The 18,714-nt window shown below is 46.5% G+C and overlaps 1 protein-coding gene across 2 annotated transcripts in view; it reads left to right on the top strand.

Moving 5' to 3' along the window:
- The window catches only part of RUNDC3B (RUN domain containing 3B), a 275,604-nt gene that overhangs the window by 213,185 nt on the left and 43,705 nt on the right, over positions 1-18,714 (top strand). The window contains exon 9 of one of the 2 annotated variants that reach the window (XM_088478630.1): positions 17,039-17,185. The exons of the other annotated variant lie outside the window; for it this stretch is intronic. Coding sequence (XP_088334756.1) covers positions 17,039-17,185 — 147 coding nt within the window. The remainder of the gene's footprint in view (positions 1-17,038; positions 17,186-18,714) is intronic. 2 annotated transcript variants of the gene reach the window in all.

Here is an 18,714-nt window from a genome sequence, read left to right as displayed (position 1 = left end):
TGTATCAATATACGGTACGATTATCATATACTTGATGTCCATCCTTAGCTTGTTCACGTTTGTTCTGATTTACGCAACTAATCACCACCAAACTATTTGTTCAGTGTCCAACAATGATAAGTATCGCTTTCTTTACAACCAAGTAATCTATTATTCCATTTTATTTCGCTATCGTAGAACACCACCCATGCCATAATGATAAGCTTTGGCCTGTGTTTTAGGTCGGGTACCACTGTGAAATGCAGAGTCAGATTTGCATTTGTAAGGTTATTTGTAGTTACATTATTGACCGTAGTGAGTTTAGGTTGATCTACATGGATAAATGGGACATGCATTAGGGAACTGCAATGCTGCCAAATGTGACCAGTAACATAAGTGGATATGAGGTCACTGGATACAATGTTTTCCACCTGTTTTCAGACCTATTGCATGCAGGTGATGACACCAGTGTGCATGGGACTATTCTAATGGCATCCTATTTACTGTACTTCTATCATTCTCATTTGTTTAATGTGACCGCATGCTAGCTTCTGCATTTACGTGCTACAATAGGTTTCCTACATTTACTGTGTACATCTGCATAGATTGACTGAATTAGATATTTATTATGTATAATCTTAAATATTTTAGATTGTTTTTATAGACTTTTATTTACATTTTATTGATGTTCGTGTCTCATGTGTGACATGTTTTTGACTACTGCGCATTTTAATTCTTTGAAAGCCTTCATAGAGCTGCCGCTGTGATTGATTTTTACATGTTCCCACCTAACATGTTGACATTCATTTGATTTTAATTGGTTGTTCTAAACCTGTATGTATATGTGTGTGTGTATATATATATATATATATATGTGTGTGTGTGTATGTATGTATGTATGTATGTATATATATATATATATATATATATTGTATGTGTGTGAATATATATATATATATTTATTTATATATACACACAGTTCTCCTCCAATTTGCCGGCACTCAATTCAAATCAACAACCACAGAAAAATAAGCCAATAGAAAGCAGAAACTGGCACACGGAGTCGACAAATAATGTCAAAAGCAATGTAATAAATCTAACGTTTTCGGGGTCACAGCCCCGTCCTCAGGACAATTACATACAGACACAACATAGACAACACTTACCCAACTCTAATATACCCCCCGTCTGACCGCCATCCATCCCTCTCTGCGCCCGGCGTCAGCTCCTCCCACCGGAACCGGCAACTGTTGAACTTCCGGAATCCACTCCAGACATCACCATAGGAACAAGCATCTTGCGTTCCACCGGCCTGCCTCCTTGACTCCAGCATGCTCATTCTATGCCTCTCACCAGTGGGATAGCTGTATATTACACCTGGACACAGCGACACTGTGGATGCACGGAATAACACAATATAAAACAAAAAAATTATAAGAATAAAAATGAAAATAAAATAACATATACAGACTAACCGTCGCAGCAACAACCCCCTCGCTACAAAACAACACCATATAAACCAAACAAATCAGTAGAAAAAAATACAGAAAAAATGCATCGAGAAATCATATACATTACATAAGATAAACATCAAAATACCTCATAACTATTAATTTAGTGAAATAACTACTCCGTTCATATAAGACTATTCCAATTGATTTTATTATTTAATCCCCCAGGTTTTGTGGTGCCCAATCTGGTGATCCATCTTGCTTCTTCAAATAGCAAAGCTTTAGCCCGATCACCCCCTCTCAAGGATACAGGGGCATGATCGATAATGAAATATCTCAAAGACATCATTATTAGACCGGCCGATAAGAGCGGCGCTATTGTGATCCAAGGGATTGAGGATTACAAAAATGAAATTTATCACCAATTGTTGGATCACAATATCTACTCTAAACTCCGCTATAATCCTACAGTGGAATACCAAAAGGAATTGATTACTATTCTGACGAAGGCTAAAGAGGAAAATATTATTGATGCCAAGGTCTTTAAATCTTTGTGTATCCAGCACCCCAAAGTTCCAGTGATTTACACCTTGCCGAAAATTCACAAGGACCCCATTAGACCACCAGGGAGGCCAATTATTTCGGCCCGTGGTTCCTTACTACAACCGGTGTCCCAACTTCTTGACTGTGTGTTACAGCCATTGCTATATCTTCAAGAGACATTTTTGAGAGATACTACGATGTTCTTGAAGAAGCTAATGGATAATGGCCGTTTACCCGAGGAGGCACTGTTATGCTGTCTGGATGTGTGTAGTTTGTACACCTCCATTCCGCATGAGGGGGGAATGTTGGCAATGAAAGGATTTTTGAAAGATAATTTATCACCGACTGTATTTGACCATGACATTTTTTTGACACTGCTTGAGCTAACGTTACGTCGGAATTATTTTTTATTTGATGGGGCGTTCTATCTACAGCTACGGGGGGGGTGCCATGGGTTCTTCCGTGGCACCCTCGTACGCTAATGTATTTATGTTTGAGCAGGAAGCTCGTATGTTTTTTAGCAACCCCGAGACCAGCAAACACATCTTGTTATTTACGAGATACATAGATGATGTGTTTTTGATTTGGCTGGGGGGGTTTGATAATTTCATACAGCTCATGCAAGAGATTAATGGGTCTAATTCACCCATTAAATTCACATATACATATAGTCATAGTAGTATTGACTTTATAGATGTAAATGTTACTGTGAAAGATGGATTTGTTGAAACGGGTGTTTCGGAAAAAGACAGATAGAAATACCTTTCTAATGGCCAATAGTCATCATCCCCCTTCTTTGAAGAAGGGTTTGCCGCGATCACAGATGTTGCGGGTGGCACGCATCACCAGTGATCCTGGCAAAATTGAATCGGAATTGGATGCTTTAATTGATAGATTTGTGTGTAGAGGTTATGACATAGATCTGCTTAAGAAACAAAAACAAGAGATTCTTCAACTTCAGAGAACTGTGCTTTTGAATCCTGCCAATAGGGACGATACTAGTGTTATACCATGGACCAGTGAGTATACAGTGGCTAGCCCGATCATTAGGAGGGCCACTAAAGCACTCTGGCCCATCGTCAACACAGATAAGGATTTACCTATGTTTCACAACAAACGTCCTTTAGCAGCCTTCCGGAGAGGCCGTAATCTTAAGGATAGATTGGTCCATTCGGATATCACTGACGTTGGTCTGACAGTGCCACCCAATACATATGTAAAAGCATCGGGGTGCTACAAGTGTAGTGGTTGCACGACATGTCAATTTTTGGTAACGTGCAAGACTTTTAAACACCCACACTTAAATACCACGTACAACATCAGATTTGTTCTTTCTTGTCTGACAACTTATGTGGTCTACATTATGTTGGTCAGACTATACGACAGTTTAGAGAACGGATGGCAGCGCATCGGTCAGCTATCCGTCTGGTATTGAATGGCAGGGATATTGACCAACCGGTGGCTAGACACTTTGGTGAGGTTGGCCATTCACTGGATTCTTTGAGATATTTCATTATCGATCATGCCCCTGTATCCTTGAGAGGGGGTGATAGGGCTAAAGCTTTGCTATTTGAAGAAGCAAGATGGATCACCAGATTGGGCACCACAAAACCTGGGGGATTAAATGATAAAATCAATTGGAATAGTCTTATATGAATGGAGTAGTTATTTCACTAAATTAATAGTTATGAGGTATTTTGATATTTATCTTATGTAATGTATATGATTTCTCCATGCATTTTTTCTGTATTTTTTCTGTATTTTTTTCTACTGATTTGTTTGGTTTATATGGTGTTGTTTTGTAGCGAGGGGGTTGTTGCTGCGACGGTTAGTCTGTATATGTTGTTTTATTTTATTTTCATTTTTATTCTTATAATTTTTTTGTTTTATATTGTGTTATTCCGTGCATCCACAGTGTCGCTGTGTCCTGTGGTAAAATACAGCTATCCCACTGGTGAGAGGCATAGAATGAGCATGCTGGAGTCAAGGAGGCAGGCCGGTGGAACGCAAGCTGCTTGTTCCTATGGTGATGTCTGGAGTGGATTCCGGAAGTTCAACAGTTGCCGGTTCCGGTGGGAGGAGCTGACGCCGGGCGCAGAGAGGGATGGATGGCGGTCAGACGGGGGGTATATTAGAGTGGGGTAAGTGTTGTCTATGTTGTGTCTGTATGTAATTGTCCTGCGGACGGGGCTGTGACCCCGAAAACGTTAGATTTATTACATTGCTTTTGACATTATTTGTCGACTCCGTGTGCCAGTTTCTGCTTTCTATTGGCTTATTTTTCTGTGCACCGGAGCAGGTTGTTGATTTGAATTGAGTGCCGGCAAATTGGAGGAGAACTGTGTGTGTGTGTGTTTGTAATGTATATATATATATATGTATATATATATATGTATATATATATATGTGTATATATATATATATATATATATATATATATATATATATATATATGACAGGCTCAATCCACGGCACTCGGCCATCTGGGGTGCCCTTGGTATGTGACCACACCATCTACATAAAAAATATCATACAAACTCGGCACTCACATGCTTTTCAAACTGCAACTCCTTTGAACATAGGGAATGTTGGTTCCAAAATATTGCAATAATTTGTTAAGCTGGCCACCGCTTCACGGTCATTCCCATCTAGCCAGTCCCTACACTGCGGTGGCCAGCTTAACAAATTATTGCAATATTTTGGAACCAACATTCCCTATGTTCAAAGGAGTTGCAGTTTGAAAAGCATGTGAGTGCCGAGTTTGTATGATATTTTATATATATAATATATAGTGTGTGTGGACATCATGAGGAAGGTACATGCCAGCACCAAAATGGCCGCCATCTATCGCTACTTAATGATGTTATTCCATACTGCTCTGCATTGTTGCTTACTTTACACCAGTGGTTTCCAAACTGTGCGCCATGGCACCCTGGGCTGCCATGGGACACTTGCAGGAGTGCCTCAGGTGGGTGGTCCAGCACCAAATAACATTATTTATTGTCAATGTAATGTAAATATGTGGACAAACAGAAGCGCAAACCTATCCACCACCACATAACTGAACCTAAGGATGACAAATAAGCACAGTTTACTTCACTTTACTACATTTTTTTCTGAATTTCTCAAAAACAAACTTTTGGCTTAGAGGTGCTGTGGAAAAAATGCTGATACTCTAGTGCGCCGTGATTCAAAAAGTTTGTGAACCTCTGCTGTACACAACATGTTTTTTTGATTTGAAACACAAAGTTTGGTGTGCTGGTCGTCTCTATGCCTCCTTGCTGAAGTATCAGTTACAAATCAGAATATCATATATATATATACACACACACACCTTGTTTAGTAGTTTACTTTAGTGTATATTCACATACTAATATATTGTTAAGCAGTTTACTGTAGTGTATATTTGCCTACTTATATGTATAGGGTGTTTTGGGTGATAACCCCATGCCACTATTTATATTTATGTTTTAGAAATAGTGCCAATAACTATTGTGTCTCTCACATACCAACGTTGTCCCCTAACTGTCATGTTGCCCCTCCTTGAATTTATGCGCATCCCTAAGGCACCTACCTCTGGTAGCTGTGTCTCCTGCTCTCCGTGATTAGGTCCAGGGGCACTGAGAGAGGGGGGTAGCCGGTACCAGTTACCTGGGCCCAGGCATGTTGGAGGCACCCGGAGGAGGCCTAAGCCAGCTGCTGAGAGGGGAGGGCAAATGTCCCCTTTCAGCATGCAGCCCCACTGCCTGGCGCTGAGCATTGTATTTTCCTTTGTTTTATTTATAATCACAGGGGATGTGGCCACACCTCCCAATTTGGCCATGCCCCTTTAAGTACCAGGGCCCCGTGGCTGTCTCAACGGCCCAGATGAGGTCAGACATACACTCTCTATATTGGGGTGTTTAGACAGGTGTGGTGGTATGTCTCTTAACAAAACTTAAAACTACTTGTACATGAAAAATATATATGACTACCACAATTTGAGTAAAACTATTCCTGTACATAAGGCAGCAACTATACTGTTGTGTATTGTATGTATAACGTGGCCATAACAATTTTTTTATTTTTTTTTATTCTGAGCGGTCTGTAAGGCTAATAAGTGGGAAGCAACCTGCCTATTAGAGTAAGTATACTATTCAAAGCATGGGGGGGTTCTTTGAATAAAAAAAAATAAATTATTTCCAAAATCGTCAGATAGGGGAAAAGGTTACGAGAAACCTAAAATTCTCCTCCCTATGCTTTGAATAGTAGACTTACTCAATTTGGAGGTCAACTACACTCAACGCTGATTAAGGAAACTTTAATCAAGTGATGCTTAGATTGTATACTATACAGCAATTGAAATGACCAGCTACATTCAGTAAAATACTTAATAAATAATTTTATTTTATACATGCCCAGGTAAGATCGTGCGCCTCAGACAAATTTGAAATACAAATTCATGTAAAACATAAGTTATAGCAAACCATCAAAAGTTACAAACTACATGATGTTTATATAAAACAAATTAACTTTTGCCCTTAGTACTATTGCTGAGGTTGAAATATAAATCAGATTTGCCCCATGCCCAGCAAAGCTAGTAAAAAACAAAACAAAAAACCCTTGATTTAAACAAAATTCATTGCGTTAACCGTTCCATCTAAAATAGTGTTTTGTAATTTTTGTGGTTTATATTTTATTATTTTACCTGCTACTGTCAGTATCAACCAAGCCACATTACCGACAAACATCACGGACGGAGGTAACTGCAACTATATATATATATATATATATATATATATATATATATATTAGGAATGCTTTCAATAATAGAAGTGTTAATAGTTTATTATTATCAAACAACATGCAAAGTGAATGAACAGAAGAAAAATCGACATCAGATCCATATTTGGTGTGACTAGCCTTTGCCTTCAAAACAGCATCAATTCTTCTACGTACACTTGCACAAAGTCAGGGATTTTGTAGGATTATAGTCAGGTGTATGATTAATCAATCATACCAAACAGGTGACAATGATCATCATTTTCATATGTAGGTTGAAACGCAATCATTTACTGAAACAGGAACTGCTGTGTAGGAGACTTAAAACTGGATGAGGAACAGCCAAACTCTGCTACAAAGGTGAGGTTGTGGAAGAACTTTTTATGTCACAGGACATACACCATGGTTAGACTGAGCACAGCAACAAGACACAAGGTACTGCATCAGCAAGGTCTCTCCCAGGCAAAGATTTCAGAGCAGACTGGGGTATCAAGATGTGCTGTTCAAGCTCTTTTGAAGAAGCACAAAGAAACAGGCAAGAGGACCATAGACGCAGTGGTCGACCAAGGAAACTTGATCAGATGGTAGACACATCATGCTTACTTCCCTTCAAAATCTAAAGATGTCCAGCAGTGCCATCAGCTGAGAACTGGCAGATACCAGTGATACTCAGGTACACTTATCTACTGTTTGGAGAAGTCTGGCCAGAAGTGGTCTAAATGGAAGAATTGTGGCCAAAAAGCCATTCCTTCGTTGTGGAAACAAGGCCAAGCGACTAAACTATGTATGAAAACATAGGAACTGGGGTACAGAAAAATGGCAGCAGGTGCTCTGGACCAGGGCCGGCCCTAGCCCAAATTTTCTACTTCAGGGTCCATAGGGTATCCACAGGATACCTTGGGGTATAGGTGTGACGTCAGTCATCGGGCACCAAAGAGTTAAGCTTTCAGCCTCCCAGGATGCACTAGGTCCCCCTCCTATACCCCAGCCCCAAGCCAAGGCATCTCAGTTTCGTTTGGTGCCCGGCCGTAGTTGGAGGCACCTGCTAGAGGGGGGCTTAGAAGAGCCCCTGAAGCTTTTTCTTCATGCAGCTGTGGCTGCACATCTGGATGAACAGCATGGACAGTCAGTCCTGACGTCCATGCTGTCTTCCCTACACCCCGCCGGTACTGATCCGGGGATGCTGGTGGACATCTGGGGTCACAGCTAGCGGTGACCCCAGATGTTCCGGACCATGGCCGGATTCAAGGGGGACAGAGGTAAGCAGCGGGGTCCCGCGGGGGGTCCCCGCTCATCACATGGTCCTAAGTCCCCAGGCAGGGGGCTCCCTGGGGACTGGCTGCAGCGTGGAGCCAGGCGACCAACCTGCGCTTCCACTACCCCCTGGGACAGCGGACCGCAGCAGAGCGGTAGCGCTGCGGCGTCCCAGGGGTTAAATGCATGCCAGGGGAGCGCGCCTTCCCTGTCTCACAGCCGGCGCCTCCCCCGCTGCACACAGCCCTCTCTGCACTGTGCTGACTGGCCCTGTGTCAGCGCTCCTCCCCCAGGCCAGCCTTCTCTCTGCTCCTCGGTGGCCATCTTTTCTGAAGCATGGTGAACGCTGCTGGAAACCTGCATTGGAAGCATCGTGGTCTGGGTCCCCCTGCATACCTCTCCTCCGCTGTGGTCAGGTCTGTGTATGCAGCGCTGTGTCCTACCAGGCCCTGTGTCTGTGTAGTTGAGTGATCAGCGCTGTTAGTGCAGGAATTGTTATTTCTCTGCATTGTATGCGACTGTGCTAGCGCTGCTGCCTGTAACTTTTTTTCTAAACTGTCAGCTTTATACTGTCCCTGTTTTTTCTGCTAAGCCCTTGCGGTGTGGTGCTGCAGGGTGGTCTCTCGCCTCTTAAATATATAATTGGTGAGAGGGGTCACATACGTGGTGCCATCATGTCTGAAAGTGATTTTCCCCTCCGGCTACAGTGTACTACGTGTAAAGTACCGTTAGCGGAGGGGGAGGGTAGCGCGGAGGGCCTCTGCCGGCAGTGTTTGTCTATGGCGCGGCCTCTTACGGTTACTGCACCGGTACGGGAGCCGCCCTGGGCTTGTTTCGCTCAAGCGCTTACAGCCTTAGTGGGCCAATTAGCTCCGCAGCCCGCGTTTACACCGATGGGTTTGTCCCAGCAGTCAGTGGTGTCGTCACCCATGCAGGGTTTCCCACGACAATTGGTGGTACCCCACAGTCTCCCTATTTCGCCGCTCCCGGTTTCTCAGGAGCCAGCGTGGGTTAACTCCCTGACGAGTTCTGTACAGCACTTGTCGGATGTGTTGCAAGGGGAGTCTGTGATGCGGCCGCATAAATGGCCGGTGGCGTCTCTGTCGGCTCCTTATGAGGATGACGAGGGGACGTCTGATGATGGGGAGATTCTGGATCCTTACGATTAGGAACCTCCATGCTAAGGACGCTGATGCTAAGTCCAAAGTATATATTCCTGGACTTATTCGGGCGGTCCGCACAGCCTTGGTGATTGAGGACGAAGTTTCCCCAGCGGCTAAATCTAAGTATGCCTTTTTCAAAGATGTGAAGGGCGATGCCACAGTCTTTCCTCTTTCGGGTCAGTTGGCGGACCATTTAGAGGAGGTGTGGAAACAGCCTGGCAAAAGATACCAGCCGCAGAGACGCCTGGCGGTGGCTTATCCGTTCGCGGATAATTATTTTGCAAAGTGGGAATCCCCTCCACAGGTGGATTCTCACGTGACCCGTCCTGTCCGTAGTGCCACATTGCCGATGCCATCCATGTCCTCCCTTAAGGATGCTACGGACCGCAAGGTGGAGATCTGCCTGAAGTCCACTTATTCCCTTGCGGGGGGGGCAGCACGGCCGGCTATGGCCATTTGCTGGGTTGCCAGAGCGATGGAGCGCTGGGCGGGTTCATTAGAGGCTTCTTTTGATTCAGACTGTCCGGCCGAACAGGCGGAGTTGATTGGCAATCTCCGTGATTCGGCCACCTACATCAAGCGAGGCGGCCCTAGACATTAGTACTCTGGTGTCTAGGAATTCTTCAGCAGCGGTAGCTGCTCGTCGCACCTTGTGGCTGCGATCCTGGAAGGCGGACGCGGATACCAAAAAGGGTCTGGAGGCGTTGCCGTTTACCGGAGAAGTTCTCTTCGGTCCGGATCTGGATAAGATTGTGGCCACGCTGGCGGCAGCCAAATCGGCTTGTCTCCCGTAGGCCGCTGCTCCTTCTGGTTCTGGACCATCGTCCTTTCTGTCATCTATGGCCCAGGGCAGGCCCAAACCACAGTCGTTTCCTCGACAGGCTGGCCCTAAGAAATCGGTCAAGCCCCGGAAGCAGGCATGGAGTACCAGACGTCCGGACCCAAAGCCAGATGACAAGCCTGCGGCCTGACGGTCCGGGCCTCCCTTTGGGGGATCCCAGGGTGGGAGGCCGCCTGCTGCAGTTCGCCCAGTGTTGGTCGACCACTACGACAGACACTTGGGTTCTGGAGGTGGTCTCCAACGGGTACGCCCTCTCCTTCCGGCACAGACCCCCGGCTCGATTCTTCACCACGGGTCTACCATCAGACCGGAACAAGGCTACGGAGCTGCGGAAGGTATTGCACACTATGCTCCAGGCTGGAGTTATAGTGCCTGTTCCATTCTCCCAGAGGGACCAGGTTTTCTATTCAAATCTTTTTTTGGTACAGAAACCCAATGGGTCGTATCGTCCGATTCTCAACCTCAAAGCACTCAACAGGTCTTTGCGGGTACCGAAGTTTCAGATGGAGACCCTACGGTCCATCATTCTGGCGCTGGAACCTAGGGACTACATGGTGTCATTGGACATACAGGACGCTTACCTGCATGTCCCTATTCTTTGGCGCCATCAACAGTTCCTCAGGTTTGCAATCCGCAGCGACCACTTCCAGTTTCGGGCGTTACCTTTAGGCCTGGCGACAGCACCACGGGTTTTCACCAAGGTGATGGCGGTCATGGCGGCTTCTCTGCGGCTGCAGGGAGTCCGCATGTTGCCGTACTTGGACGACCTGTTATTGGTGGCAGGATCTCCAGAGCTCCTGTTACGCCACTTGGACCTGACCATTGCACTGCTGCAACGGCACGGCTGGCTAATCAACTGGCAGAAGTCCACTCTAATCCCGTCTTGGAGGATTCTGCATCTTGGAGCCTTATTGGACTCGGGACAGCAAAGGATCTTCGTGACGGAGGACAAGATCTCTGCTTTACAGTCAAGGGTGCGCAGTTGTCTGCACAGCCGCCGGGTGTCCCTACACTCGGCGATGAGGTTACTGGGCTCCATGGTGTCGGTGTTCGACATGGTGGAATACGCCCAGTTTCACTCCAGACCTCTGCAGCACCTGATCCTGTCCAAGTGGAACGGGCTGCCTCAGTCTCTGAAGTCCCAGACGATTGTGCTCACCCCGGAGGTTCGCCTGTCCCTTGCTTGGTGGTTAGACGACCCACCTCAACAAGGGACGTCCGTTCTGGGTTCCAAATTGGGTCCTGTTGACAACGGACGCCAGTCTTCGGGGCTGGGGAGCGGTTTTGGGTCCACACTTGTTCCAGGGCAGGTGGGCGCCGACAGAAGCGGAGCTTCCCATAAATATCTTGGAAATCCGTGCGGTCTTCAATGCTCTCCAGCAGGCACATCGGTTTCTCCAGGGTCACCCGGTACAGGTCCAGTCGGACAACGCTACCACCGTGGCCTACATAAACAGGCAAGGAGGAACCCGCAGTCGGGCGGCTCTCGTAGAGGTCTCTCGGATCCTGGTTTGGGCGGAGCGCAATCTTCCGGCCATATCAGCGGTCTTCATCCCGGGAGTGCTAAATTGGGAGGCGGACTTTCTAAGTCGCCAGGACGTTCATCCGGGGGAATGGTCCCTGCACCCGGACGTTTTTCAACTGCTGGTGGACAGGTGGGGTCTTCCAGAGATCGACCTCATGGCGTCCCGGCACAACAACAAGTTGTCGGTGTACGGGTCTCGCACAAGAGACGAAGGGGCGTCTCTGGTGGATGCTCTGTCCGTCCGGTGGACGTTCCGGTTCGCATACCTGTTCCCTCCAGTCTCCCTTCTTCCACGGGTAATCCGGAAATTCAAACAGGAAGGAGGGACGCTCCTGTTGATAGCTCCCGCGTGGCCCAGACGGCACTGGTTCTCAGACCTTCAGGGTCTGTCCGTGGTCAGTCCTCTGCGGTTGCCACTACGACCGGACCTTCTGTCTCAGGGTCCTTGTCTTCACCCGGACCTGACTCGGCTGTCTTTGACGGCGTGGCTGTTGAGACGGCCATGCTGAGGTCCCGGGGGTTTTCCAGCTCTGTGGTGCGTACCATGTTGCGAGCTCGGAAACCGTCTTCCGCGAGGATATACCATCGCGTGTGGCATACGTTCTTCCAGTGGTGTCGACCGAGAGGTTATGCACCGCGGGAGTTTCGTCTGTCTCGGATTCTCGCCTTCCTACAAGCGGGACTAGATCATGAGCTTCGCCTTGCTTCTTTGAAGGTACATGTTTCGGCTCTGTCTGTTTGGTTTCACCGTAGGATTGGTACAATCCCGGATGTGCGCACCTTTATGCAAGGTGTTGTCCGCATTCAGCCGCCCTTTGTTCCACCTGTGGCGCCTTGGGATTTGGCTGTGGTCCTGAGGGCTCTCCAAGGACCGCCGTTTGAACCACTGGGCTCAGTGGATCTTAAATGGCTAACAGCTAAGACTGTTTTCCTTCTGGCTATTGCTTCGGCCAGACGTGTTTCTGAGTTAGGGGCTCTTTCTTGTAGACCCCCTTTCTTGGTTTTTCATGGGAACAGGGCAGTGCTCCGCACTCGGCCCGAGTTTCTTCCCAAAGTTGTTTCCCAGTTTCATGTTAATGAGGAAATCGTTGTTCCGGCCTTTAACTCACCGGGTCTTTCCGTGGGTGAGGCCTCTTTGGATGTTGTGCGGGCCTTAAGGACTTATGTTGACCGCACTTCTTCGTTTAGGAAGTCGGACGCTTTGTTTGTCCTCTATGGCTTCCGTAAAAAGGGTTGGCCTGCTTCAAAGCAAACTTTGGCAGCCTGGATCCGTATGGCTATTTCTGAAGCTTATCTTCATGAAGGCCTACCGGTCCCTCCTTCTCTGAAGGCTCATTCCACTAGGTCTGTGGGTCCTTCGTGGGCAGCTCGACGTGGTGCCTCTGCAGTCCAGGTCTGCAAGGCTGCTACGTGGTCCTCTGTCCATACCTTCGTGAGGTATTACAGGTTTGACACCTTCGCCTCTCAGGATGCTTCCTTCGGGCGGCGGATTCTCCTTTCTGCACAGGAGCATCCCCACCCTTAAAGGATACTGCTTTGGGACATCCCCAAGGTATCCTGTGGATACCCTATGGACCCTGAAGTAGAAAATATGAGATATGGTAAGAACTTACCCTTGTTATCTCTATTTCTACGAAGTCCATAGGGTTCCACAGGACTCCCGCCCTGTCGCACCTGTGCTGCTGATGGGCTTTGCTCTGGTCACCGGTTTTCCGTCTCCCTCTGGTGAGAATGTGATTCTTGTATGTGTCCAGATCTTTGTTCTCTCTCTTCCTTCTCCTCCTCCGGCCTATGGCTTGGTAACTAACTGAGATGCCTTGGCTTGGGGGCGGGGTATAGGAGGGGGACCTAGTGCATCCTGGGAGGCTGAAAGCTTAACTCTTTGGTGCCCGATGACTGACGTCACACCTATACCCCAAGGTATCCTGTGGAACCCTATGGACTTCGTAGAAATAGAGATAACAAGGGTAAGTTCTTACCATATCTCATATTTTTTGGTAAGCGAGTATATTTTTTGGCGCCCCCCTATGCAGTGCCCCTTTTACAGTCCACCCTGTGCAGTGCCCCCAGTAGTAAGCCCCTTATATAGTGCCCCCAGTAGTAGTCGTCCTATGCAGTGCCCCCAGTAGTGGTCCCCCCTGTGCAGTGCCCCTTATAAAGTGCCCCCCGTAGTGGTCTCCCCTGTGCAGTGCCCCTTGTGCCCCCAGTAGTAAGCCCCTTACATAGTCCCCCCATGCAATGCCCCCAATAGTAATACCCTTTATGCAGTGCCCTTTAAACAGTGGCCCCAGTTGTAGTCCCCCCTCCTATGCAGTACCCCCAGTATTGCCCTTTATTTAGTGCCCTCGGTATTGGTCCCCCCCCTTGTAGTGCCCCCAGTAGTAATCCCCCCCTTGTGCCCCCAGTAGTAATCCCCCCCTTGTAGTGCCCCCAGTATTAATTCCCCCAATAGTAATCCCCCCCTTGTAGTGCCCCCAGTAGTAGTCCCCCCCCCTGTAGTGCCCCCAGTAGTAGTCCCCCCCCCCCCTGTAGTGCCCCCAGTAGTAGTCCCCCTTGTAGAGCCCCAAGTAGTAATCCCCCCTTGTAGTGCCCCCAGTAGTAATCCCCCCTTGTAGTGCCCCCAGTAGTAGCCCCCACTTGTAGTGCCCCCAGTAGTACCCCCCCTTGTAGTGCCCCCAGTAGTTATCCTCCCCCACCCCCCTGCCACCCCCGCAGTAGAGACACACGTAATAAAAGAAAACAAAAACACCTGAAACCCCGCTCCTGGTCCCGCTGCCGCTATCAGCTCCTCCGTCAGTCCTCCGGGCCGCTTTGCATAATGGGTGAGACGTCATGACGTCTCTCCCATTACCCACTGCGGGAGCCAGGAGATTCCCAGCTCCGGCAGTGGGAGCAGCAGCCGATGAGTCTGTCTGACTCTCATCAGCTGCTATAGCAAACACACAGCTGCCGACGCCGGAGGCTGTGTGTTTGTGCTGTGTAGTGCTGACTGAAGTCTGTCCGGTCAGCGCTACACACGTGGTGCAGCTGTGTCACAGAGACAGACTGCCCGCGGCCCGCATGGTACGCAGCTGAGGTGCCCTCCACTATGTGGCGCCCTACGCAGCTGCGTACCATGCGTGATGGGAGAACCGGCCCTGCTCTGGACTGATGAGTCAAAATGTTAAATATTTGGCTGTAGCAGAAGGCAGTTTGTTTGCTGAAGGGCAGGAGAGCGGTACAATAATGAGTGTCTGCAGGCAACAGTGAAGCATGGTGGAGGTTACTTGTGAGTTCGGGGCTGCATTTCAGCAAATGGAGATGGGTTTTAGTTAGGATTAATGGTGCCCTCAATTCTGAGAAATAGAGACCGGTACTTATCCATCATGCAATACCATCATGGAGGCGTCTGATTGTGCACCTGACAACGACCCCAAACACACAGCCAATGTCATTGAGCACTATCTTCAGTGTGAAGAAGAACAAGGAGTCCTGGAAGTGATGATACGGCCTCCACAGAGCCTTGATCTCAACATCATTGTGTCTGTCTGGGATTACATGAAGAAACAGAAGGATGTGAGCAAGCCTACAGTTCTCCAGGATGTTTGGAACAACCTCCCTGCCAGGGACGGACTGGGGCTGTAGATCAGCCCTGGTAGTCCGCCCTGTGCACACGCTAGCGATGGGGGTGTGGTTGTTTAAAGGGGGTGTGCCGTGAGTCACAGGGATCTGGCTTCGCAGCACGTCCCGTCTCTTTACGGCCGAGCACAGAGCACCGGCCCATCACACTGCCTCCACACTTTCCGTCTCCCTGAGCTCACATAGTAAATCTGGAGACGGGGGGGGGAGGGGGGTCGAAGGCGGGGATACTTCAGTCTACCTCAAGCCGGCCCTGAGGCCATCGGGCCAAGTGCCCAATGGCCAGTCTGGCCCTGCTCCCTGCCATGTTCCTTCAAAAACTGTGTACAAGTGTACAGTATCTTGACGCTGTTTTGACGGCAAAGGGTGGTCACACCAAATATTGATTTAATTTAGATTTCTCTTCTGTTCATTCACTTTATTTTTATGTATTAACAAAATGCAAACTATTAACACTTCTATTTATGAAAGCATTCTTACTTTGCTGCAGTTTTTCCACGCCTTCCTAAAACTTTTGCACAGTATATTTTATATATATATATATATATATATATATATATATATCAAAACAATAGTAAATTATGCGCACTTTGGAGTCCTCGGTATAATCCAGATCATGGATATATAATCATATAGTATCGCTCAATCCAAATACTCCTTGCTACCGGAGAAGAAAAATTCTGAAACAAATGGATACAGGAGAGCGCACTCAGCAATAAAGTAAAACACACTTTTTTACTTGTGTAAATATCCACATACATTAAAGTTTCAAACTGCAAAAGTTACAAGCCACGTCTCAACATGTTTCGTCATTGAATGAGGAAACATGTTGAGGTGTGGCTTGTGACGTGGATGCAGCGACGAGATCTGCCTGTGTCCAGAGCCGGCGTTACTCATGGAAGAGGTCTCATTCCTGGAGCTGCTATTATTTGCTGGGGTTTGGGTGACCGCTGTTTCAAACTTTAATGCATGTGGATACAGATGTGTCCACATACATCTATCCTCCGTGCGCTACAAGTCATACCGCACACAACACGAGAGCTCCGTGTGATTCAGTAGCATAGAACGTATTTTCGTGCATCTTTTTACCTTGAAATGTGTTTTATTCGCATAGCAATGTGAATATTTAGCACAAGCAGCTTCTGCTGATTAAAATTCTATGCAGCATGCCTATGTTCTGTGAGCGAGTGCGGGTGTATTTGCATGCAAAACGCTACGTTACAGTGTTACAGCCGCTGACTCTGTAACATAGCGTTTTGCATGCAGATACACCCGCACTCGCTCACAGAACATAGGCATGCTGCATATCATTTTAATCAGCAGAAGCTGCTTGTGCTATCTATCCACATAGTTATGCGAATAAGACACATTTGAAGGTAAAAAGTTGCACGGAAAGATGCTCAGCGCCACCGAGTCACGGCATGGCGCAATTGGAAGGGCTGTAGAGCGCAAGGAGGCTAGATGTATGTGAACACCTGTATTTACACAAGTACAAAGTGTGTTTTACTTTATTACTGAGTGCGCTCTCCTGTATCATTCATATATATATATATATATATATACACACACACTATATCTTTTTTTTTTTTCTTTAAATTAAGTTATAACCAGAGGCTGAATCTCCATCCTATTAGGGACAGCTATAGTCTCTATCATTACTAGTCATCTCTGCTGGATAATATCTGGATGAATAGGCTAATCTCCGCATTAATGATGATCTGCCTTTTCTTATAGCGCACACACAGGGAATACAATCGTTAATAGGCCTTTGGGATGTCGGCCTGCTGTAACTCTCCAGCCATTCATCATCTCCATATGCCCTGAGCATCCATCGTACCTCTGTTCGCTGTTTGGCCTTTATTTTGATATAAAATGAAGGAGTTCACTGTCTATATCTTCACAGGACTGTACTAAAGAATAATGACTTAAGATCGAGACAGGAGTTAACTACTCACCTCACCAGTCAGTGGCCTTCCCCAGGAGCTCTGGATGTTACAGATGTTGCTCTGGAGACATTGCTGTACCAAAAGCACAATGAACAGTGGGATGAGTAAGTTTAATGTGTCGTTATTGTCAGACCAGGAGTCCTATCGTATATATCGATCAATGGCAGGCTCCCCAGACAGCCCTTGGAGTTATGAATCCTATGAACGCTTTAGGAATGTGAAGCCTTTCTGCTGTCTATGGGCAGTGGACGCAGTTGTATTGCTAGCTGAACCAATGCTCAGCCTATCTGTTCCTAAAAAAAATTATTTATATCAACGAGGCACTTCATGCCTCAGCGATGTCACTGGTTCCTGCGGAGTTTCTCATAGTATAGCCACAAGCCACAGAACACCTCCACTGTGCAATGGCTGGAAAACTTTGGGGGAGATGTATCAATGCTTGGAGAGAGATAAAGTAGCAGCCAATCGGTACCTAACTGCCATTTTTAAAACACAGCCTGTAAAATGATAGGAGCTGACTGGTTGGTACTTTCTCTCCCCAAACTTTGATACATCTCTCCCTTTGTAGGAGAAGTTGTCTCCAGAATATGGTTATGTGACCATTTTAAACCCTTCCTAATACACAGCAGTGATGAAATAATATAATATGGGACCGTTCTTAACATTCTCAATTTTTTTGCCTCATAGTACATCTATTTTATCTTTCCTATGTTGCTTATAGGGCCAATAACCTTTATCTTATATTGTCCTTCACTCCAGTTTGTCATGCAAACTCCCTTTTGAAAATAATTTATACAGTACTAGCTTTGCCCGGGTTTAAATCTTCGTTATTAAGTTTTATTATGTGATGTCGTTCAAATCCATCCAGTGGAAGACCCAGAACAGGCTCCATGGGTCACAGTTCTGCCCAGCACACACCAACGGGGGAGGTCTGACCGGGACCCTAACCCCCCTAAAACCTGGCCGGGATGCAAGGCCTCACGCTGGTTTCATCCCAATCAGTGCAGGGGAGTCCGAATACATAAGCAGACAGACCAATGAATTTTATATAAAAGTTTTAATTATTCACAGTAATGCAACAGGCACATTATTAACTGTTACCATTCTAATAGGAAAATCTGAATACACAAAGAATCTGTAGATTGCTATGTTTTAATTCAATAAATAACGAGTGTCTAATAATGTGAATTTTAATCCAAGATTTAATATTAGTAGCAATAGACCCTGTAATTTAAATTCCAGTTCAAATAAATACAAGTAAGCACCAACTTTCCACAGGAAACTTCTATTCTAACTTGTTGTCCTGTAAATAAGTAATGTTGCGGCATGTGCCTCATTTTCCACTGAGCCCCTCAAATATATATTACCGGGGGTGTCTACTAATAAGGGATCTAGATTATCGTATATTCGTATAGCGGTACCTTTATGCTTAGGGCAGGTGGAAGAGTAATAAGCTGCAGTGTATGTTCTATTATATAGGCTATGGTTTGGGAATATGTAGTGAGTTTCCATTATCAATAAAGATTAGCACTGTAGGGGGAGATGTATCAAGCCTTGGGGATATACAAAGTGGAAAATGATAAAGTACCAACCAATCGGCTCCTAACTGTCATTTTTCAATTACTGCCTGTAA

Source organism: Taudactylus pleione, unplaced genomic scaffold, assembly GCF_031769625.1.
Source record: "Taudactylus pleione unplaced genomic scaffold, aTauple2 ptg000216l, whole genome shotgun sequence".
Lineage (NCBI taxonomy): Eukaryota > Metazoa > Chordata > Amphibia > Anura > Myobatrachidae > Taudactylus > Taudactylus pleione.
Note: the sequence above shows the minus strand (reverse complement) of the source record. Positions and strands in the feature narration are given on the sequence as shown.